Source organism: Rhinatrema bivittatum, chromosome 1 (genome assembly GCF_901001135.1).
Source record: "Rhinatrema bivittatum chromosome 1, aRhiBiv1.1, whole genome shotgun sequence".
NCBI lineage: Eukaryota > Metazoa > Chordata > Amphibia > Gymnophiona > Rhinatrematidae > Rhinatrema > Rhinatrema bivittatum.
This window is the reverse complement of record NC_042615.1, coordinates 481,863,851-481,886,660: the sequence shown is the minus strand read 5'-3', so window position 1 is coordinate 481,886,660 and position 22,810 is coordinate 481,863,851. Positions and strand designations below refer to the sequence as shown.

At 46.0% G+C, this 22,810-nt stretch overlaps 1 protein-coding gene across 3 annotated transcripts in view; it reads left to right on the top strand.

Moving 5' to 3' along the window:
• The window catches only part of ACER2 (alkaline ceramidase 2), a 59,079-nt gene extending 36,793 nt beyond the window's left edge, over positions 1-22,286 (top strand). For all 3 annotated transcript variants that reach the window (XM_029607042.1, XM_029607051.1, XM_029607060.1), the window contains exons 5-6: positions 1,237-1,374; positions 22,097-22,286. In XM_029607042.1, coding sequence (XP_029462902.1) covers positions 1,237-1,374; positions 22,097-22,280 — 322 coding nt within the window. In that variant the 3' untranslated portion in view covers positions 22,281-22,286. The remainder of the gene's footprint in view (positions 1-1,236; positions 1,375-22,096) is intronic.
• Positions 22,287-22,810: the final 524 nt, after the last annotated feature.

Sequence of the window (22,810 nt, the reverse complement as noted above, 5' to 3'; positions counted from 1 at the left end):
CAATAAAGCCTCGTGGAAAACTGGCCCTCAGTGTTGAGCACCCACTTTCCTAACGCGTGCCCAGCCTCTTCTGGGCGCGCAATGCAATATTTAAATGAAGGGTCACGCTAAAAAGAAGGCGTTAGGGACAATTTCATGCACCTATTGCCTCCTTGGCAGTGGATGCCCAGGAGAGGTGGCTGGCAGCGAGTTAGGAAAACGGACGCTCAATTTTACGTGCATCCGTTTCTTAACCTGTGCACGGCCATGGCTAAGGAAAATGAATGCTCGTTAACTGAGTGTCCCTTTTCCTAACCTGACCACGGCACACTTTTTTTTTTTTTAACCTTTTGGTTGCTCTGACTTAATATCACCGTGATATTAAGTTGGAGGATGTACAGAAAAGCAATATTTTCTAGGGATGTGCAATCGCTTTTCCCGAATTAGGCAATGTCAACGACATTGCCTAATTCGGAATGGTTCGGGAGAACCGAAAAACGATTAAATTTTTTCCGAAATCTCGGAAAAAATTCACATTTGAGTTAGCGCGTGCTAACCTGAAAATCAGGGCCCCCGAAAACCAAAATTCTTGCGGGGAGGGAGGGAGGGGGGCCCCCGAAACGAAGCCCGGCACGACATTTTTCCCGAAGCACATCTCTAGTATTTTCTGCTTTTCTGTTTACTTGTTTGGGCTGCTCAGAAATTAACGCCTGCTCTGGGCTGGCGTTAACTTCTGAGCATTAAAATATGCGCATCGCTTGCACATTTTTTTTTTCCTGTTAACTGGGGTGCATTTGCATGTGATGAGCGCTGTTAGTTTTGTGGGGAGGGGGTTGGACGTGCATTTTGGATGCGCTAAATCCCTTATGGTATAACAGGCTATGGACGCGCATCCAAACACGGGTCAAACAGTGGCGCTCAGCTGAGTGCACTGCATTATATCACAGTGCTGTGGGCCACGATGCAGGAGACTCCAGATTGAGGCTCCTATCCGAAGTCTGGGAGGGTGTTTCAGAGGTCATGTGCTTAAGTTTTGGGCGAGCGTTGACTGCAGCGGTAAAGTGTCCCCTGTTTGCACGTAGGTGGTATCGAGGTCTCACAGGAGACTGCCACACCTGACCTGTCTCAGTCAGCAAAGGAACCACCATCATGTTGGGACCATATCTGGGATGGATAAAGGTTAAAAAGAGCAAAAAAAACCAAACCTAAAACTTAGCTATCAAGAAGCCCATGATTATAACTGGTGTGTTCTTTCAGGTGTGAGAATGTTCGTGTATACAAGTTGGGCCTGCTGGCTGGACTTTGGTGGACCCTGGCATTATTGTGCTGGATCAGCGACCAAGCTTTCTGTGAAATATGGTCCTCGTTTAACTTCCCCTATCTGCACTGTGTATGGTAAGTAGCCCTTGCTTTAGCTTCACAGGCTATTTCCACAGGACTCTGTAGAGAGCTGGTGCGCAGTCTCCCTGTCGCTACTAGCGCTGACAGCTGAGCATCGAAGAGAGAGGTCAGAGATGCAGCAGGACTGCCAGTGGTTCTGTACCTGGCGCTTTCACGGATGTCTGTTTTGGGTCTTATGCGGCAACACCAACTAACCTATAGCAGAAGGAGGAAACGGCCTTAACGTAATCCTTCTTTCAAGATCCCGTCTGGATAAGGGGGGCACTAGGCGTTCTTTCTTCCTAAGCAGGGGGAAATGTGCTTTAAGGCCCTTCGGGGGCAATTTTTGGGGCCCACAAGACACTGTTCAGGCAGGGCTGTGTTCCAAATGAATTCTTTATTGCAAATAAACGTCTGTGATGGTAACAATTTGGCATATACTGCATTTTCTTTGTCAACAAGTGGGCATGAATTGGCCCTTAGGCATGGGTGATGTCACCTGACAGCACTGACTCGCTCTGTTCCATTAATGGGCAAGGTAGAAGGTCTGTGCGTGCACTCGCTGCTTCTTGATTCCCCTCGGTCTTTCTCTGTCTAAGCTACTGCACAGACATATTCCTAGTCTCTCTCTCTCTCTCTCTCAAATGTTTTGGCCTTCTTTGCCTCAAGTTCATGTTTTTTGCAAATCTTTTTCCCTTAACAGAACTTTTATGTTCTATCTTAAAAAAAAAAAAAATGGAGAAGCCCAAGGCTAAAAAGCCTGCAGATTGCAGCTTGAGAAGTTTCCAGAAGTAAAGGTTACACAAATTCCCCAATATGAAAGAGAGGAGAGAAATTTTGTCTGATGAAATGGTTTCCATCGAGGTGAAATAGCTGAGTCAGAAATGTCATTCTATAAGTGACTAATTATAAAACCCTTGAATTACCAAGTGGCTAGAGCAGCCAAGTGAGCCCACAGTGAGGGGGAGGAACACTGCGAACCAATAAAGATTTATTGTGTGAAGACAGTTGGCAAAGGAGGATAACGCTGCCGAATGGGAGATAAGAGGGTACTGCCCAAGTTGGGCCAAAGACACTTCATAACCCAATTCTTCTGTATCTTGCTACACCAGTCTAGACATGTGGGGCCATCGCTGCCTATACTAACAGAGGGAGACAGAGGACACGCCTGGTGTATACAGGCTGGAGCAGTGGCAATAGCTGTGCTCCGTCAGCTGGACGGGTGCAGGATTCTTTGCCTCGTAGTTTCCTGACCTCCGATGCGGCGGAACAGCTTGTATTCAGTTGAACACCAGTGGATCTTGGTTCTAGGGAAACAACTTTGGTGATTGTTCTCCCAGTGGAGCGGGATCTGGCTCGTGGCTCCTGGGTTCCCTTTGAAGCCTGGTTGAGCAAGGCCTGGTAAATGGCTCAGGACCGTGTGGGAGGTGCCCAGTGCGGCCTGCTTTAGACTTGAGAGGTCTGGTAGGCATGAGAGGGTCCCCCTTTGCCGGAGGCTTGTGAATGTGGACTCTTCAACCCTCTCCCTCCCCGCACATGATGGGGAGGGAGGGGGTTGGGTTTCATTCACTTACGTCTGGTGTAGGCTGCAGTAAAACTGTGTTATCAGAAAAAGTAGTCCTTCAACAGCTGCTGCAGTAGACTGTTTACTGTGAGCAGTAGGGAAGGGCCTTCTCATTTCTGAAGACCCTCTGAGTAGGCACATGAATCTAGTAGATCTCAGCCTTTTGCTTAAGGGTCATAGGCTCTGAAGGCATGTCGTACTCTTTCTGCAAGGGCTCGGGCTTCCTTTAGAGCAGAGTCTTCAGCACCTGCTCCAGAGGACTTCTTTAAGGTCTTCCTTGGATTCACTGGTAGGTGCTTCAGGTTAGACTTGCAAAACCAAGGGAGATATACTGCCTTGGGGAAGGCATTCCTGGAGCAGCCCTTTCTTCCTACCTGCATTGGAATGAGTTTTGGTATGTCTCACATCTGGGCTGGTGTAGTAGGAGAAGGGTAGACTTACCTGTTAATTTCTTTTCCTCCAAGTCCTGCTATACCAGACAGGACCCTCTGGGAAGTCAGGGCCGCCAATGTTATCCTTGGCGGTGGATCTTGAGTGGCAGAAAATTCAAATTTCATCTTCTAGGTGCGCTCGAAGCTGCCTTTACCGCCACCTCCTGTGCTATTTGTCTCTCAGCATGCAGTGTCATACGGAGATACATGTGACAGCTCCTGCTCAGCAGAGTTTGCTTTCTAAGCAGGGCAAACATACAGAAGAGTTTCTTTTCTTCCTGTTTATGATGTCAGTTTATTGCTCTAAAAGTTAATTGTGGTTTTAGGGGCGGTTGGTATTTTCCATTGCTTTTGACATAAAAATACTGGCTCTTGCTGGTGCAGTGCCAGCCTGTATACCGGGTATTGATATCACTGAAAGAGCTTGTCTTCCAGCTCCATCTGCTGGTAAGTGGTGATAATCCTCGATTGGTGCAGCAGGATTTGAGAAAAGGAAATGTATCAGGTAAGATGAAATCTTTACATAGAACTGAGTAAAGTCCCAAATTAACAGTGTGAAAAGGGTGAGGATCAAAACTGTGTGGAGGAATTGTGAAGTGAAGCCGAATCATCTGCTGGAAGATCATTTGAAATTTCACTGCAGTTACGTATCTTGGAGTGCTCAACAGGGAATTGTATTAAAATGTGAGCTATAGTTCAGGAGTGGCCACCTCCAGTCCTAGAGAGCCATATATAAGCTAGGTTTGCAGAATATCCACAATGAATATGTATGAGAGATTTGCATACAATGGAGGCAGTGCATGCAAATCTATCTCATGCATTGTCATTGGGGATATCCTGAAAAACAGGCCTGATAGGCCTCTAGGAACAGAGTTGACCACCCCTGCTATAGTTTTTTGGTTTTTTTTTTTAAATCTGAGTCTCACAGCAGGACACTGCAGGGTTAACTGGAAAGAATAAGTTGAAGCTGTGTTCTGAAAGATTTTGTCTCACCTCAGGAATGTTACCAGGGGTTCTATTTCTTGTACTTTCTCATTCCCCAAGAAGTCATGGTGGTTTAGGCCTATCCTGGATTTACAGAGGGTGAACAGATCGATGAATTTTCCAAGAGAGGTTCAGGATGAACTCTAGATGATTATGGCCTTCACTGAATTGAGCGATTGGATAAGATTCTTTCAGATAGAGTGTGCATGTCCATATTCCCATTCACCCCACTCATCAGATGTTCCTCAGGTTCATAAAGAAGGACATACACTGTCAATATAAAGTGCTTCCATTTGGCCTCTTGGTGGATCCAGGAGTGATTGTAAAATACCTCACAGTCACAGCTGTATAGATTTGTCTGTAGGGTGTCTGCAGGTTCCCATAACTAGATAATTGGTGAGCCTGTCTCTGGCTGGTGGGCGTTTGAGTACTTCAGTATGACCATTGGGCTTCTCTAGTCCCTGACGTTCGTGGTCAGTTTCTCAAGATCCAACTTAGTTCCTTTCCAAAGGATATAGTTCATAGGAGCTTGAATAGACCTGCTTCCAGAGAAGGTGTGTTTTCCTGTTGAAAGAGCTGGAGTTTTGGTACACCTAGTGAGATCCTATTCCCAGTGGGACTGGATGCTGGCTAGGTTGATCCTTGTTCTTCTGGACAAGGATCCTTGTTCTTCTGAACATGGTTCCTCTGACTCCTTTGCACATGCAAGGTCTTCAGTTGGTTCCACGAGGTCAATGTGATCAATTTTTTTGTCCCAGCCATTATGCCATCAAATTTCTAACTCACAAGATGATAGCGGTGATGGTTCATTCTCAGGCAAGGCTCCTAGACTTCAGGGAAAACTTAACTTTATTAAAATAGGGGAGCAGGGGCAGCTCAAAGCAATCTGCTTCCTGAGGCGAGGGATTAAATGGCGCCTGCCTCCCCTCTCCCCCATAGGTTCCCACTCTCTGGTACCCACATTCAAGCACCCTTGCACATGCTCTCCTCACCCCCTCCAAGCACCCTCGTACGTGTTCTCTCTCACACCCCCCTGGCTCGCAATCTCTCGCACACAAAACGTACACCCACTCACTCTCACTGGGCCTTGATCTTCACCGCATGGCATGCCGGGACCTCGATCTTCGCTGCAAGTGTGTGTGGGGGTGTCTCCTCCATTGCTGCCATTTTCTGCGCAGAATTCTGCGATGGAGGAGACCCCGGTTGCACCGGGGGGGGGGGGGGGGGTTCAGAATTATGCACCGGTTCTTTGTTTTGGTGGCCGCTAGAGGAATTTGGGGGAGGGGGCAGTTTTTGCCGCTTCCAAAGCTTGCCACCTGAAGCGGCTGCCTCCCCCTGCCTCATTATAGAACCGCCCCTGTGGGGGAGGACCTCAAGGAGTCATTAGCAGAAGAGAAAATCTAAGGGGAATTAGCAGTGGGCAAAATTAAAAGCAGATACCGTCAGGGCAGTTACCTTTTTGTTAGAAAAGTAAATAAAGAGGAAAAAGAGGCCACTGTGGTTTGCAAAAGAAGTAGCTGAAAAGATGACAAAGAATGGGTAAGTGTTCATAAACGACAAGAGATCGCAGAAAGAGGAAGATGGGCGACAAAATCTGGAAGAGCTAAGAGATGGGAAAGTAGAGCAAAGATGCAAATGGAAGAAAAAGTAGCAAATATGGTGGGGGGGGGGGGGCAGTGTTCAAGGCATTTTTTTTTTTAAAGATATATTAGCAATGGGAGGACATGTGTCATTGAGACTCAGAGATGAAAGGGAGAAGATGAGGAAAAAGCAGAATTGCTTAACACGTTTTTCTGTTTGGTGTTCAATGAGGAAGGGCCAGGAGTGAGACCCTATAAAACTGACCCAAGTAAGATTGCAAGTGAGGTAAACCTCAAACAATGGAACTAGCTAAACTGAAAGAGGATACATCCAAGGGTTTTAAGAGATGTTCTGGTCGCTCCACTGGCTAATGTTTTTCCTGCTGCTTTAGTCTGGTGTAGTTCCAGTCTATGTTCCCTCTAAGGATTGGGTTGCTTGTGAACAAATATTTTTGGTTTTCATTACCCTGTGAGCACTACTTTCTTTGATGCAAAAATTTGCCTATCGGTTTCATGCTCACAGCAGCCCATCCTTAGAGAGAACATTGAAGCAGCATGCACACAAAGTTTCTCATATGCACACACACACACTAACACTTGCAAATTGACTCTCATACTCTTTCACACGCATATATGCTTATTCTCACAAACGCACTCACATACATTTTCTCATGCACATGCACGCTCACTCAATTCTCCTCCGCTTCCACACACACACACACGCACACGCACACTCATCTCACTAACTGCAAACCCTTCACTGCCAAACACTTTGAGAAGTAACACACACCCCTCAGGACTCAAACAGCAGCAGCTTTATCTATGACACGGCAGCAATGCAAATATTGTACCGTGCCCTAGAACACTAATACACCACCATCTGGGGTTAACAGAACAAAGCCCTACAGAAAAACTATATGTCAGCAGAAATACTGCACCTGCAGATCAGAGAGTCCCTTACCTAATACAGAATAAGGGACTACAAATTAGAAACAGAAACATGCAGGCTAAAATAAAATGGAAAGCCTGAGAAACCAGACTCTGAACAGTGGAATACTGAAAAGAGAACAAAATACAAATATGTAACGCACATGCTCGGAGACAACATATGCCAATCACTAAAAATGCAAAATATATATATTTTTTACCTTTGCTGTCTGATCTTATTTTTCTAATCAGTTGCTCCCAGGCTTTTTTTTTTCCCCATGTTCCCTTTCTTGGTCTTTTCTCAATTCCTTTTACAGGGTCTCTTTTTTTTTTTTCTGTTTTTTTTTTCTTTCTCCACCTGTCTTCTTCCCTTCCTCCTTCCTTCCATACACTCACAGTCACATATATAAGCTCTGTCCCAGCCACCCACTCACACACACACACACACACACACACACACAGGCTGTCAAACCTCACCTACACATAGTCTGTCACCCACTCATACATAGACCCCACCTAAGGATCGTGCCCTGCCACTCACACACTCAGGCTTTCACCCAGCCCCCCCCCCCCCTCACAAGCACAGGTTCTTAACCCCCACATACATACAGCCTCTCACGACACCTACACATACACAGGATCTCACCCACCCAAGTAGTTATCCACACACAGCCTGGCTCTCACCCCTACACATCCACACAAACACAAGCAGAAACCACGCTGCCACCCAGATTCACACCCACAGCCTGGGCCTCATCTTCAGGCACTAGCAGGATGGGGTCCACTGGCGGCCATCGCATCCTCCTTCTCCTTTCTTCAGCCACCAGTGGGATGGGGTCTGCTGGTGACTATGGTATCCTCTTCCTCTTTTCAGCCACTAGCAGCATAGGGTCTGCTGCTAGCCATCGGATCCTCCTCTCTTTGGCCCGCTGGTGGCCAGGAGCGGCTTGTCCTATTGGGGCTTCAGGCATGCCCCGATGGGCCTGTTAGGCCAGTCACGTGACTGGTGTTTATCACAGCAGCCCCATGCTTACAGAGCTGCTACGATCAATATCAGGTCCCGCAGCAGTTCATTTTGTAGAATGGGAGCCTCCCCTGAGGCTCACCGCTCAGTTCTTTACTTTAAGTTTTTGTATGGCTGGAGCCGCCTCTGCATGAGTCTGCACCTCTGTTTTCGGTCTGCCATTTTAGAATCCCATGGCATTACTGTATTATGCAACTGATCCCCCTCATCACCGCGGCAGCAGGAAACGCTCCTGCTACCTCCCTTCACATCAGCCTCTCCTTGATCTCTGCCGTTGACTGGGCCAACCCCCTTATACTGGGGCCTTGGCAAAACATAACATTTCCTGAACTCCTGCCCTATTTCGGGGAATTCCTGTCCACCTCTTCCTGTACCAGGACCATTAGCAGGTATCCCTGCCTAGATTTTCCCTGACCACCAATGTAGGTAAAAATGTTTTGTTATATATTTTGGGGCAGTGGGGGGAGAGAATGATTGAGAGTGTGTGTGTATGTGCATGTGTGAGTGAGAGCCATGTGTGCATGGGAGCATGTGGGTCAGCATCAGTGAGTGAGGGAGCATGTGTGGGTGTGCATGCACTAGCATGCGTGAGGGAGTGTGTGTATATCAGTGTGTGCAAGGAATAAGTGTGTCAGTATGTGCGATGGGAGAGTGTGCTTCAGCTAGCAGCATGTGTGAAGGAAGCATGTGTGTCAGCATGTGTGTGTGTGTTTCAGATGGGTTTGTGTGTCAGCATGTGCGAAGGAGCATGTATGTATCAGAGACCCTGAGGGAGCATGCGAATAACAGAGACTGTGAGGATGAAGAAAAGTTGTGCACCCACCTACCTCCACTAATCCACGACAATCTGAGAATGGCTGGAAATTAAAAGTTCCCAAGTATATAAAGCAGGGGAGTTTGAATTGTTGTTGGCTTTAATTATTGGGAGTTTATTTAATGTCTGCTGTTGTTTTAAAATATTTTATTAGTGTTTGGTGAAATTAAAAAAAAATTATACTTGTTTTTAATTATAGGATGTTCGTCAGCTGTTTTGAAATATTTATTTTTATTATTATGGTTTCACTATTACTGATAATTTATATTTCTTGATTTCATTGTTTGATGTTTTATAAGGAATGGTGATGTTTTTGTTTTTTCCATTGTTGCACTGCATAAAAGGTCTGACCTGAGGTTTCCAGTTCAGCTTTTGTCTGCACATTTCTGTTTGTTATGGTCTCTTTATTCTGTATTTAGTAAGGGTCTATCTGTGTTTTGCATGTGGGATTAAAGTGAAGTATTCTGCTTAGCATGGCATTTCTATATAGGGATTTATAATAGCCTGGCTTGTTCTCTTTTCCAAATAGGAGGTGTATTAGTGTTTTAGGGCCTAGTGTAATATTTGCAGTGTTGCCTTTACAAAAATAGGATTTCAGTGTTTGAATTCTGGCGTTCAGTGCTGTTTTGGTATAGGAGGTTTACTATATTTTAACTGTAATTCAGGTTACCCAAAAGTGTGTGAGAGCCAAGCTCACATTTGTGTTACGATAGGTGTAATGCAAGTTTTTATTTTCTGGTTGGCACTATAGCAGTACATGTAAATGTATATATTATAAGTGATAAGTGATATTGTTACCTCATAAGACTGTACTTTGAAAGTTCTTTGTGAGGTAAAATCTGTTGTCATAAATGCTGGGAGGTACAAGGCTGTAAGATTCACCTATGGCACCTAATACCCTTGCACCAGCCCTGGCTGCACTGGCTCCATGCGGGAAAGCAGGGTTCTGGAGCTGTGCTGCTTTGGGCTCTGTGGCTATTCCCAGTGCTGGCCCAGGTCTTATTTTTTTTGCCCTGGAGGAACAGCATGAATCAGTTCTGGTTCCCCCTCCCCAAGAGTAGGTGGGCAGTGCAGAGCCTAGGGAACCATAAAAGCAGCAGCCTGTGTGCCACGCAGTCAATGAGAATATGATAAAGTGGAGGCAAGCTACAGTCACAGAAAGGTATGGGGGTGAGCTTCTGGAGAGCAGAGTTGCAAGAAGGGATGGGAATTGGAAAGGGAGATGCTTGTTACAGGCTGGGGAAGAGCTGGCAGCAAGCAAAAAAAACAAAACAAAACTACATAATGATGTGGTAAGCAGTACTGGAGTGGGGGCACTCACTGTGTGAGCCCTGAGCATGAGCAGCCGACGCACACAATGACGGAATGTATGTCTCTGTGAGAGAATGTGTGGGTGGGTGGGTGTCTTTCTAACACAGACACCCTGTATTCTTAGCGTGTAGATGTGCCTTTCCAGTTTCACAGAGAGAGTGGGGTAGATTTTAAAAATGTGCGCACACTACCCGGCGCACTCACATGTTCACTCGATTTTATAACTTGCGCTCGCAATTTATAAAATCAGGGGTCGGCGCGCGCAAGGGGGTGCACAATTGTGTACCTTGCGCGTGCCGAGCCGCACTGCCTTCCCCGTTCCCTCCCAGGCCGCTCAGAAATCGGAGCGATGAGGGAACTTCCCTTCCCCCTAGCCTGACCTTCCCACCCCCCCCCACCCCCGTCCTTTGTCTTACCTTTTGCGCCTGCCAGCAGGCTGCCAGCAAGCAATCCTCCGACAGCGGCAATGGCCGCTCTGTCAGAGGCCTCTGGCCCCGCCCCCGGACCGTCCCTTTTGTAAAGGCCCGGGACTTACACGCGTCCTGGGGCTTTTTTGCACGTTGCCGGGCCTTTTTAAAATAGGCCCGGCGTACGTAACCTTTTTAAAATCCGGCCCAGTGTTTGCATGTGGGTTTCTGAAAGAGTATGTGTGTGAGTGTATCTGATGCTGACTGGCTGTATGGTTGTCTCATTATTTGGCAACTGGTTCAAGAGCTGATTGGTTGGCAAAACACTTTAATACTAGACCAGGAATCCAGGATATATATATAAATATATCTACCTTATAAATGGCCTGTGACCGACGGCCCGCAAATGCGCAGTAGAGACCAGCTCTACCGCGCATGTGCGGGCGAGCACGTCGCTCTGAGGCAGCTTCAGAAAGAAAAAAAAATGGCGGCGTCCAGTGGCAGCAGCGGCGGTACCGGCAGCGGGCGGCGACGGCGGTAGCGGCGACGGCGGTAGCGAGCGGCGGCGGTGGCGACGGCGGTAGCGGGCGGCGACGGCGGTAGCGGGCGGTAGCGAGGGAGGGAGAAGAGAGAGAGAGGGAGGGAGGGACTGAGTGGGAGGGAGGGACGGAGAGAGAGAGTGGGAGGGAGTGACTGAGTGAGAGGGAGGGATTGAGTGAGGGGGAGGGACTGAGTGAGAGGGAGAGGGGGGACTGAGGGAGGGAGTGGGACTGGGAGAGAGAGGGAGGGAGTGGGACTGAGGGAGAGTGAGTGGGACTGAGTGAGTGAGAGGGAGGGGGGAGGGAGTGACTGAGTGGGAGGGAGGGATTGAGTGAGGGGGAGGGACTGAGGGAGGGAGTGGGACTGAGGGAGAGGACGGAGGGAGTGGGGACTGAGTGAGAGGGAGGGAGTGAGTGAGACTGAGTGGGAGGGAGGGACTGAGTGATAGGAGAGGGAGGGTGGGGAGGAGTGGGTGAGGGAGGGGGTGGTGAAGAGTGAGGGGAGAGAGAAAGAGGGGGAGGTGAGAGACAGAGGGATGTAGCCCGTTTTAACGGGCTTAACGGCTTGTATATATATAAATGCTGGTTGTTTAACCAAGCATTCACTTAATCTTAAATTCAATATCTCAGCTTTGATCTCCATGACGGTCCACTACTTTGTATATAATTACTCTCCTTCCCCTTTTTAAGTTATTATTATTTATGTTTTCCAAGTTCCATTTCCATGTTCATTGTAAGACATTATTCTATATACTTTTGTTGTAATGTAAACCGAAGTGATTAGTAACTTTGTTACCAGAACTTCGGTATATAAAACTGTTAAATAAATAAATAAAATAGATTATAATATGAGCGATATAACCAAACTGGAGGGAGGAACGGCAGCAGTTGATTGCTTGGAAGGAAGGGGGACCTGCAGCTGTGTTTGCTCATGCCTGGTCTGGGGCATGTACTTCTTAGTTATTTAGAAAAATATGAAATTTATGTTGGAGATTTTTTGGCTGAGTTCTGCCAGGTGCCAGATCACATGATATACCTCTAAAGGATCTGTTTGGCATGCTTTTGGGAACTGTTGAAGCACATGCCGCAGGGAACACAAGGGAGTCAGATACCACATGGGTTGCTTTTGACAAAAAAGATCCCCCGGGCTAATATTTTCCTGCAATCCGCCCCTGTTGGTGACCAATGCATCCTCTCTCTTCAGCTGCCATGGGATAGGCTCCGCAGAGGTCTGCCGAGTTGTGGGGTGGGCAGCAGCAGGATTAGCATTTTATACAAATGTCATCTGCTGCCGCAAGACTCATCTTGTGGTAAGAGCTGTGAGATTGGCTCCACAGCACCTGGAATTAATGATGGGATAAATGCGACTCCTGCTTGGGAGAAGAGATTTATTTATTTATTTATTTAAATATTTTTTGTATACCGAAAGTCGTTGTGAACATCTCATCGGTTTACATAAAACAGAATGCAGCAACAGGCTTTACAATAAACTAGGAACTGGCGAATATAAACTAATCGCTATGAGGGGGAATGGGTGAACCTTGTACAGAGAACCTACATTTAAGAGGCAGGCGAATGACCTGAGAAATAATTTACAAAAGAAGTAGCTTATGTACATTGGAGGCTACAAATCACATTCAACGTGTATCACTTATGGCGTGACAGGATGGCTGAGGGGGGATATGATAGAGGTCTACAAAATCATGAAAGGGCTTGAATGAGTAAATGTGAAGCAATTATTTACTCCTTTGCATAATGCAAAGACTAAGGAGCACTCCATGAAGTTAGCAAGTAACATATTTAAAACAAATCATAGAAAATTCTTTTTAACTCCATGCACAGTTATCCTCTGGAATTTGTTGCCAGAGGATGTGGTTAAGGCAGCTAGTGTAGCTGGGTTTAAAAAAATGTTTGGATACGTTTCTGGAAGAGAAGTCCGTAAACTGCTATTAATCAATAGGGAATAGAGATGTGTATCGTACCAGTAATCATTTTCGAAGAACCGTGGGAAATTTTGTTTCCTGTGGTTCTGACCGGTTTGTTTTTTTTTGGCTGTCCCGATCCGAAAACACCCCCCCCCCCAAAACCCCCCGATCCTTCAGATTTAATTATTTACAATCCCCCCCAAAACTTGCCTAAAGTCCCTGGTGGTCCAGCAGGGATCCCGGGAGCAATCTCCCGCTCTCAGGCCGTCTGCTGCCAGTAAACAAAATGGTGCCGGTGGCCCTTTGCCCTTACCATGTGATGGGCTATTGATGACATTGGCCGGCCCCTGTCACATGGTAGGAGCAATGGATGGCCAGGGACTTTAGGCAAGTTTTGGGGGGGTCGGGAGGGTGGGGATTGTAAATAATTAGATCTGAAGGGTTAGGGTGGGTTTGGGGGTTTTTTTCTGTGTGCCCTTTCTCCACCCCCCCAAACAATAAGAAAACTACACAAAATTCCGTGGGGTTTTCCTATCATTTTCGGCGACCCCCGAACTGCGACGAAATAGGAAATATCGTCTAAAACGAATGCACATCCCTAATAGGGAATAGCCATTGCTTGTTGCCAGCATTAGTAGCATGGGATCTGTTAATGTTTAGGTACCTACCAGGCACTTGTAACTTGGATTGGCCACTGTTGGAAACAGGAAGCTGGGCTTGATGGACCCAGTATGGCATATCCTATGTTCTTATAGGATAGGGTGTAGGGAGGTGCAATGCCACTGTTATGATCGGGCAGGAGTTTGGTTTACCCCACCCGCTCCGATCCCTGTGCGGGGGGGCTAAAAGCTCTCTATGTGTGTGGCTGCAAAAAAGTTGTGCATGACATGCACATGCATGCACCTTAGAGGGATGGTCCAAGAAAGCAAACTGGAAGCCGATCCAAGATGGCTGTCAGCAATGAAAACAAGTAGATGGATCGGTGTAAACAGGATTTTATTGAAGCTTCAATAAAACCCTGTTTACACCGATCCATCTACTTGTTTTCATTGCACACTTAGACAAGTAGATGGATCGGTGTAAACAGGATTTTATTGAAGCTTCAATAAAACCCTGTTTACACCGATCCATCTACTTGTTTTCATTGCACCTTAGAGGGAACAGTGGTTCCAGAGGACTGGAGTTACAAGTGGAAGTGAGGAGGAGACTAGGAACTACAGTCTGATGTCTGAGTAAAATAATGGAGTTGCTGCTAAAACAGAGGATAGTGCAGTTTCAGGATTGCAAAATCCAAGGCAGCATGGTTTTACCAGAGATGGGTCTTGTCAGACAAATTAGATCAAGTTCTTTGACTGGGTGGCCAGAGAGTTGAATCAGAGTAGAGCACTAGCTGTAGTGTACTTGAATTTTCAGTAAGGCCTTTGGCATGGTTTTATGTGAGAAGCTTATAAATAAACTGAGTGTCCTTAGTGTGATCCTTAAAGTGACTGACTGGGTTAGAAACTGGTTGAGTGGGAGGCAACAGTAGGATTGTTTTCAATATATATATAAATGATCTGGAAAGGAATACAATGAGTGAGGTTATGAAATTTGCGGATGATACAAAATTATTCAGAGTAGTTAAATCACAAGCAGATTGCAGGAGGACCTTGCGAGACTGGAAGTTTGGGCTTCCAAATGGCAGATGAAATTTAATGTGGACAAGTGCAAGGTGTTGCATATAGGGAAAAATAACCCTTGCTGTAGTTACACGATGTTAGGTTCCATATTAGGAGCTACCACCCAGGAAAAAGATCTAGGCATCATAGTGGATAATACTTTGAAATCATCGGTTCAGTGTGTTGCAGCAGTCAAAAAAGCAAACAGAATGTTAGGAATTATTAGGAAGGGAATGGTTAATAAAACGGAAAATATCATAATGCCTCTGTATCGCTCCATGGTGAGACCGCACCTTGAATACTTTGTACAATTCTGGTCGCAACATCTCAAAAAAGATATAGTTGCGATGGAGAAGGTACAGAGAAGGGCAACCAAAATGATAAAGAGGCTGGAACAGCTCCCCTATGAGGAAAGGCTGAAGAGGTTAGGGCTGTTCAGCTTGGAGAAGAGACGGCTGAGGGGGGATATGATAGAGGTCTTTAAGATCATGAGAGGTCTTGAATGAGTAGATGTGACTCGGATATTTATACTTTCGTATAATAGAAGGACTAGGGGGCATTCCATGAAGTTAGCAAGTAGCACATTTAAGACTAATCAGAGAAAATTCTTTTTCACTCAATGCACAATAAAGCTCTGGAATTTGTTGCCAGAGGATTTGGTTAGTGCAGTTAGTGTAGCTGGGTTCAAAAAAGGTTTGGATAAGTTCTTGGAGGAGAAGTCCATTAATGGCTATTAATCAATTATACTTAGGGAATAGCCACTGCTATTAATTGCATCAGTAGCATGGGATCTTCTTAGTGTTTGGGTACTTGCCAGGTTCTTATGGCCTGGATTGGCCACTGTTGGAAACAGGATTCTGGGCTTGATGAACCCTTGGTCTGACCCAGCATGGCAATTTCTTATGTTTTTATTGTGATAAATGGAATTCATTCAGAGGAAAGAGGCATTACTAGCGGCGTGCCACATGGATTGGTCCTTGGACTGGTTGCTTTCAACATTTTGGCAAGTGATATTGTAGAAGAACTATTGGAAAAAGTTTCTTTTTTGCAGATGACACCAAAATCTGCAACAGGATAGATGACGCAGAAGGTGTGGAAAAGAAGAGGATGGACCTGACAAAGCTTGAGGAATGGTCTAGGGTGGTAGCTAAGGTTTAATGGTAAAAAAAAATAAAATGCAGTCATGCATTTGGGCTGTTAAAAAAAAAAAAAAAATCCAAGGGAGCAGAATAGTCTAGGGGGTGAAATTCTTTTATTCACAGAACAAGAGCGGGATCTGGGAGTGATGGTATCTTTTCTCAAGGTAGCAAACAGGTGGCTAAGGTGTCGGCAAAAGCCAGAAGGATGCCTGGATATGTAGGGAGCGGAATGGTCAGCAGAAAAGGAAGATGATATTACCCTTTGTAGAAGTCCCTGGTGAGACCTCATTTGAAATACTGTGTACCCTTCTGCAGATCATACCTGCAAATGGATATAAACAGGATGGAGTCAGTCCAGAGAATGGCTACTGAAATGCTGGTGATCTTTGTTGTAAAGGATATGGGGACAGACTTAAAGATCTAAACATGTGTATCCTAGAGGGAAGACGAAGTAGGGGAGATGTTAGACATTTAAAATTCCTTAGCAGTATCACTGCAGAGGAGGGGTGAGTCTCTTTCAACGGAAAGGAGATTCTGGAGTGAGGGGTTATGTTATGAGGGTGAAAGGAGGTGGATTGAGGAGGTGTTTCTTTACAGAAGCATGGAACAGTCTCCCAGTGTAGCTAGCGGAGACCAGAACAGTGTCTGACTTCAGAAGGCATGGGACAAGCAGAGGGCATCTCTGAGGGAGTTGTAGGGATCATAGAGAGGAGCAGTAGTGTGGATGGGCAGACTAGGTAGGCTGTATGGTCTTTCTGCTGTCTTATTTCTATATTTGTTAGCATTTCTGCAGGAGTGGATGTATCTAGGGGTTCTGGCAGCGGGGGTCTCACTCCATGTCCTGGCAAAGCAAGTGACCCATTCACTCACACTTGTACCAGAGGGTGGGGAGTGCATATGGCTGCTGCTTAGACCCAGGGATGTGGTTCTTAGTGGAAAGCCATTTGAAAATCAACCTTTGGAGCTGTGAGCCATCCATTATGCACTAAGGGCTTTCTCCCATCTGCTGTCGACTAAGAAAATCTTGATCGAAGTGGCCAAGTTTTATGTAAACAAGGAGACACAGGCTCTTACACCCTCCACGAGAAGGCTCTCCGAATCTGATCCTGGGCCAGTCTTCACTACACATGTCTTGGGCATCCGACTGAGGGTGCTGAATACACCGGTAGACATCTCAGCAGAGTCTGCAGCTGCATCAGGAGAGCGTGAGCAACCTGTTTCATTGTTGGCAAATTCCAGTAATTGATCTGTTTTGCCTCAGAGGTCAACAAGAAGGTCTAAATTCTGCTCCATGTGTAGCCCTGCTGTGTCCCTCTGTGGTGGTAATCAGAGTGTCTCCATAGATAGGGACTGGCACAACCCTCTCTATCCCTGAGGATGTGTTGGGTGGGAGGAAGACCATCTTCAAGGCTCTACAACTGTGGATTTCTTGTGTCCTTCCAATCTCCAGTGCACTGTCAGCAAACACATCCAACCCTCAAATAAGCAAATGTCCAGACCAGGGTTTGGCTACAAGTAAATGTAAATTTACTGTAAATTGCAGGATCAATCCACAAAAAAAATAAAATACCAAAAAATAGTAGCAGGTCACAGATTTTCTTCTTGAAAGATCCTCTTGGCCTTCTGGGACCCCTCAAACTTTTTCTCTCTGGATTGGGGCTTCTTTGGAGACCACGAAAAGGAAGTTTCCTTTTTCTTTTTCTCAAAGGGTTGCTGCTCTTCTGGTCAAGTATCAGTTCCTTTGTCAGCTTCTTCTCACACACTTTTATTTCACAGGTTCACTGAAACTGTAGTGATGACACTCTCTCAACAGCACAAACAACGCTACACAGACCTCGGGCCTATTTGGCACTAGGGATCCAGCACCCTGAAGCCTGAGTGCTCCTAGACTTGGAGCCCTAGCACTGCCAAGGATTGCTGGCAGGAAATAGGATTCCCAGTATCCAGGGATTTATATTCTGAGCATAAAAACATCTCCTACTATTAAGATGTCACTTTGCCTCCATAATGCTAGAGTGCACTACCTTGCTAAGAGAACCTCAGAGATTTGCAATCAGTCTAAGCAGTAAAATGTGGCTCTCTCCCTCCCCCTTTACCCATGCTTCCAAGCCACTGCAGATTAACTCCGGATACTTTTATGCAAGACTGGAGCGTTGTTCTATTCTGCATATCCGGCATGATGTGTTTGCAACATGAATGCCGGTATATAAAAATTTTAAATAAATAAATAAAATAAATATCTACCACTTCCTCTCATTTCCAGGAGTGTCCACAAGGTCCTAATGGTTGAGGCAAGAGCGATCCTCACAGCATCAGCCTGGCCATGACAAATATGGTATCTATCTCATCCATCTGTCCACTCAGTCTCCGATTCACTTTGATGTCTCCAACTCTCGTCACACTGGAAGATGGCAGAGTCTATCATCATTGGCCCACATGGTATGGGTATTGAATGCGCAGTCATCTCTTCCCTACTCCTTCCTAAGGAGCCAAAGGATGTGATGATTTCAGTCAAGAAATTCTACAGTTTTTTCAAATGGAAGATGTTCTCAACTTGGTGTGGGACCAGCCAGCTGGATGCCTTCTCCTTTAGCCCCAGAGACTTATTTCAATAACTTCTTCCTCTCATGCTCAGGCCTCAGGGTTCATCTCCGAGCCATTGCGGTGTACCACGCGCAGGTAGAAGGAATTTAAATCTTTCTTTATTAGGCTACAAGTTCATAGAAACATACATAGAAATGACGGCACATCCAGTCTGCCCAGCAAGTTTCACACTCTCTTTTTTCTCATACTTATCTGTTTCTCTTGGCTCTTAGTAACCTTTTGGTTCTATTACCCTTCCACCCCCACCATTAATGTAGAGAGCAGTGTTGGAGCTGCATCTAAATGAAATATCTAGCTTAATTAGTTAGGGGTAGTAACCGCCATAAAAGGTCTGAGGAATTTGAATCCTCTGGACAGTAAGAGGGTCTCACAGTCAAGCTTCATCCCAATAAGCTGGGAAGGGCATTTGCCAAACTAATGCTATCTAATTGGCTAGCGGACTGTATAGCTGACATGTGCTGGCTGACTTACAGATTACTCTGTCAAAGCTCATCGTGTAAGAGCCATGGCAACTGGCTCTGCAAAGCTGCTTCTTTTGTCATCAGTTCACACCTTCATGTTCACTGCTCTCTGGATGGTACGCACCGAGGAGACAGTGCCTTTTGGGCAAGATGTCCTGCACAGCTTGCTCCCCCAGTAGTCCACTCTCCACTTGGTGGGGCTGAGTTGTCTTTTGTGTAATTGCTGTGCAATGCAAACCTTAACCTGGGGGCAACCCACATGTTATGGCTGATTCACGCCTGCTTGTTGACCGAGAAAGTATGTTTGCTTACCTGTAAACCGGGTTCTCCATAGGCGGCTGGGTGAATCAGCCATGCTTAATACCAGTCACCCTCTCTGGAGTGTCTACTACTTTTCAAATCGCACAAGCTTGGTCAATAAGACTTTTACTGAGCTTTGAGAGCTGGCTCTGTCTTGCTGCTGTTGGATGATATCACCCTCCCGTTATTGCTGATTCATCCTGTCTGTGGAGAACCCTGTTTACAGGTAAGCAAACTCGATGTGGTGAAGAATCTGTACATATCTACAGCATTCGATTAGTCGGGATTTATTAAGCTGGCTCTGGCGGTGACTCCCGACTGTGGTTTTACCCTGGCACTGGGAAGTCCTGTTTCTGCACTGCTATCATGCTGTGCACGACTCTCTCCTTTTCTTGGCACATCTCCTCTGCTCTCACTACGTGGCGCTGTGCTAGCACCGGGCTATGCTGACTGGCCAGTTTACGCTTCACTCTTAGGAGCACAACAGAGCCCTGTTTGTCTGGCCTCAGATTTCTTTGGATACCCAAATTGGAGCCCTGAACTCCCGTGCTGCATTTAAGGTGGCGTCACAGAGCCCAGAGCTGCAGGAGACAAATGATTAAGCAGGGCCAGATTTAAAGGTTAACCCCACCCATAAAGCAGAGGAACAATGGTGAGGGGAATGGTCCCCCAGAGAGTAGGGGGCAAAGGGTCCATGCCTTCAGAATTTGGCACCTGCCTAGGTTGCCTAAATCCAGCCCTGACTGTCTGACAGAAGGAGAAAGAAAACTACTAGTGCTGCTGCTGCTGCTGCTAACTGTACAGTAATTTTAGGTTGAAAAGGCTGAAATTCTGAAATGGACGACAGGAGTTTCCTGTTGAGAAAGGAAATATGCACAGCTGAGAAATAACTGTGCAACCATGCCGGACATCGTGAACCATGAAGAGTGCCTGCCCCGTGACTTCAAAATGAGCCCATTATCCCTGAAACGGGGGCCAACGAGACGTTTAGGAGATGATGAAAACAGGTCAAAATAAAGCAGCAAAATGGGGGAAATTCTAGGAAAAAAAAAAAAAGATAGTGATCCACTTTAAATGTTGCATAAAGATATGTAACAAAATAACTTTCTCTGCGTATGCCACAGCAAGAAGTGATTCTTCTAGCGCTTCCATTTTAAGTGCAGGACCTCTCACATTTCCTACTAATACAGGTGGCCTTAGTTTAAAGACCCATCCAGAATAAGAAGTGACTTTTTATGTGGCATCCTCCCCCCCCCCCCCTTCTGAGAGTGCCACAGTGGAATGTTCCGTGTGAGGAGACCTTTTGGGAACTGCACTAAATGGCCTTAGTAACAGAACAGATCTAGGGTAGAGCAAGCCACTTGCTTTAGCAGCCCTGGGGTGGTAGGTTCCAGCCTGCTCGAGGCCAGGCTGCATCGCCTCTGCCCCTCGGTTTCCCTATCCCTGGGTGGACCAGGCCTTATATCCCCAAGCTAGGAAGAGAAGAGACCTGCTGTTCTATTTCACATTCAGTGGGTAGATAATGAGTGTTTTGGAGAGAGCCTGGTTTTTTTTTTGTAAGTTTTGCCTTTTAGTTCAGGAGAATATTTGCCATCACCCTTCCTGCCCAGCAGCGGGAATGGAGGTTCTCCCTGCTATTCTATGAGGAACTCTCCATCCATAGGTCCTGAACATCTGGAAAGGAGAACTGTAAGAGTTGTGTTTCATCTGGAGAACCTCACCACCACCTCATTAAAAGAGAAGCTGAGAGTTGGACTGTATGAACCACCACCTACCTCAGGCAATTTTTGGTAAGGGAATTCTGCCCACCTGGGAGTCTTATTTTTCCACACTGGGGAGGATGAGATATCCCAGCGACCCCAAATACCAAATGACACTCGCACAGACCAAGAAGCTTTGGAAATCCGAGTCTGGGCATGGATGTATGGAAATAAATGTATATAGTGACAGTTAATTACAGTGGAAGCTATGTAGCAGTAAAGTTTAATTTTGGAACACCCATCCAGAGTGTCCGGCCTCTTTATTCTGGGTGCTTACACCCATAGTTAGAGCACTCAGAACAAGATTTCTCCCCTACACTTTGTATTGTGGTGGTGAGCCACCCCCACCGACTGGAGAACCCACTCCCCAACACTATTGGGACTCCTTGATGACTTTGCCTTCCCAGAGAAATACCAGAATAAAGGCTACACCTGTAGGGGGTGGGGGGGGTAGAGAAACTCCTAGTGAAGGGAAGGATAGAAGGAGCAGGCCTCTCCCATGGAAGGGGGACTATTCCGGCTCAGGGAGTCCTAGAAAGGTCTCTTCCATAAAGCATTTTGGAGTAAGGGAAGAACTGTATTCTGCTCTAAGTAGTACCCAAGGAGAGGTAATGGTCCTTTCTTGGGCAGAAGCACACCTAGCACAGCTAGCCAGTCAGATTTTCAGGATTGCCGCAGTGAATATGCATGAGACAGATTTACATATATTGAAGACCCAGTGTATGCAAATCTGTCTCATGCATATTCATTACATATATCCTGAAAACCAGACTGGTTAGGTGTACCTCCAGGAGAGGGTTGGGAAACATTGCTTTAGGAAGCTAAGCTGAGATGGTTGCCCTCTTGACTCCCTTTCATGCACTTTTAGTGTTTCTTGAAATGAGGCATCCAGAAAATAATCAAAGTACATGATGTAACTAATACAAAACAAGAATGCATATTTTGTATTCTACCACTTCCTGGGTCCTGTTTGAAAACAAAGCTTTCGTTTAGATTGATTCCTTCCAGTTTATAAGCTTCTGCCAACATAAATGATTGTGTTATTAATTATTACAGTAATAAACTTGTATCCTCTGTATCTCTGTTTTGGCTTCACCAGAATAGAACAGGTGGGAATCATTGGCATATCTTAGGCCCAAACAATTTCACAGTTTGAGCACACTGAGAAAATCTTCACAGGTAATAGCAGAAATGCAGACAGTAATACATAACAATTGTGACAGGCTGGGGTGAGAGTGGAGAGGTGAAGTGTCCTGGCATGCAGATGATCACTTATCTTGTATCTCTTTTTCATTCCTCCCCTCTCCAGGCACATCCTCATCTGTCTCGCCGCTTACCTGGGTTGCGTCTGTTTTGCCTACTTTGATGCGGCCTCAGAAATCCCTGAACAAGGTCCCGTCATCAGGTTCTGGCCAAGTGAAAAGTGGGCCTTCATCGGAGTGCCATACGTCAGCCTCCTCTGTGCGCAGAAATCACCTATTAAAATTACATGAACATTCCCACTCCCAGCTGTGCCACATCTGTCCTGAATAATTCTGTCTTTCAGTGTGAGCTGTGCTGAGCCTAGCACGCTAATGTGATGTTTTGTTTTTTTTTTCTGGCTATTAACAAATGGTTAAAAAGTATTTGGTGTCATGCCTTCTGACAATGTATGCACTATATCTCGAGGGACTGGAATATGCTATTTTTTTTTTTTAATATAATAGGACAGAATTGATTTTGCTGGCAGTGTGCCTTCAGAATAGGAACTGAAATTGCTGACCTGGATATGGAGCTGTGTTCGTGACTTCAGTGTCTTCGATGGCAGTCTGACACCAAATTGAAATTGGCAAAGACTTAATTTTGCTAATTTTTAGTAAACCGAAGGAACGGTTCCATTGTCTGTTTTTTTTTAAGCTGGCAGGGCTTGCTGAGGGCTGGGCCCTGCAGCTCATCAGCTTCTCGCAGTGTATTGTGTGCAGAGAATCTTTGGACCTGCAGAAGAGGATCCGCACTGGCTCATAGTTTAACCTTCAGAGCAAAT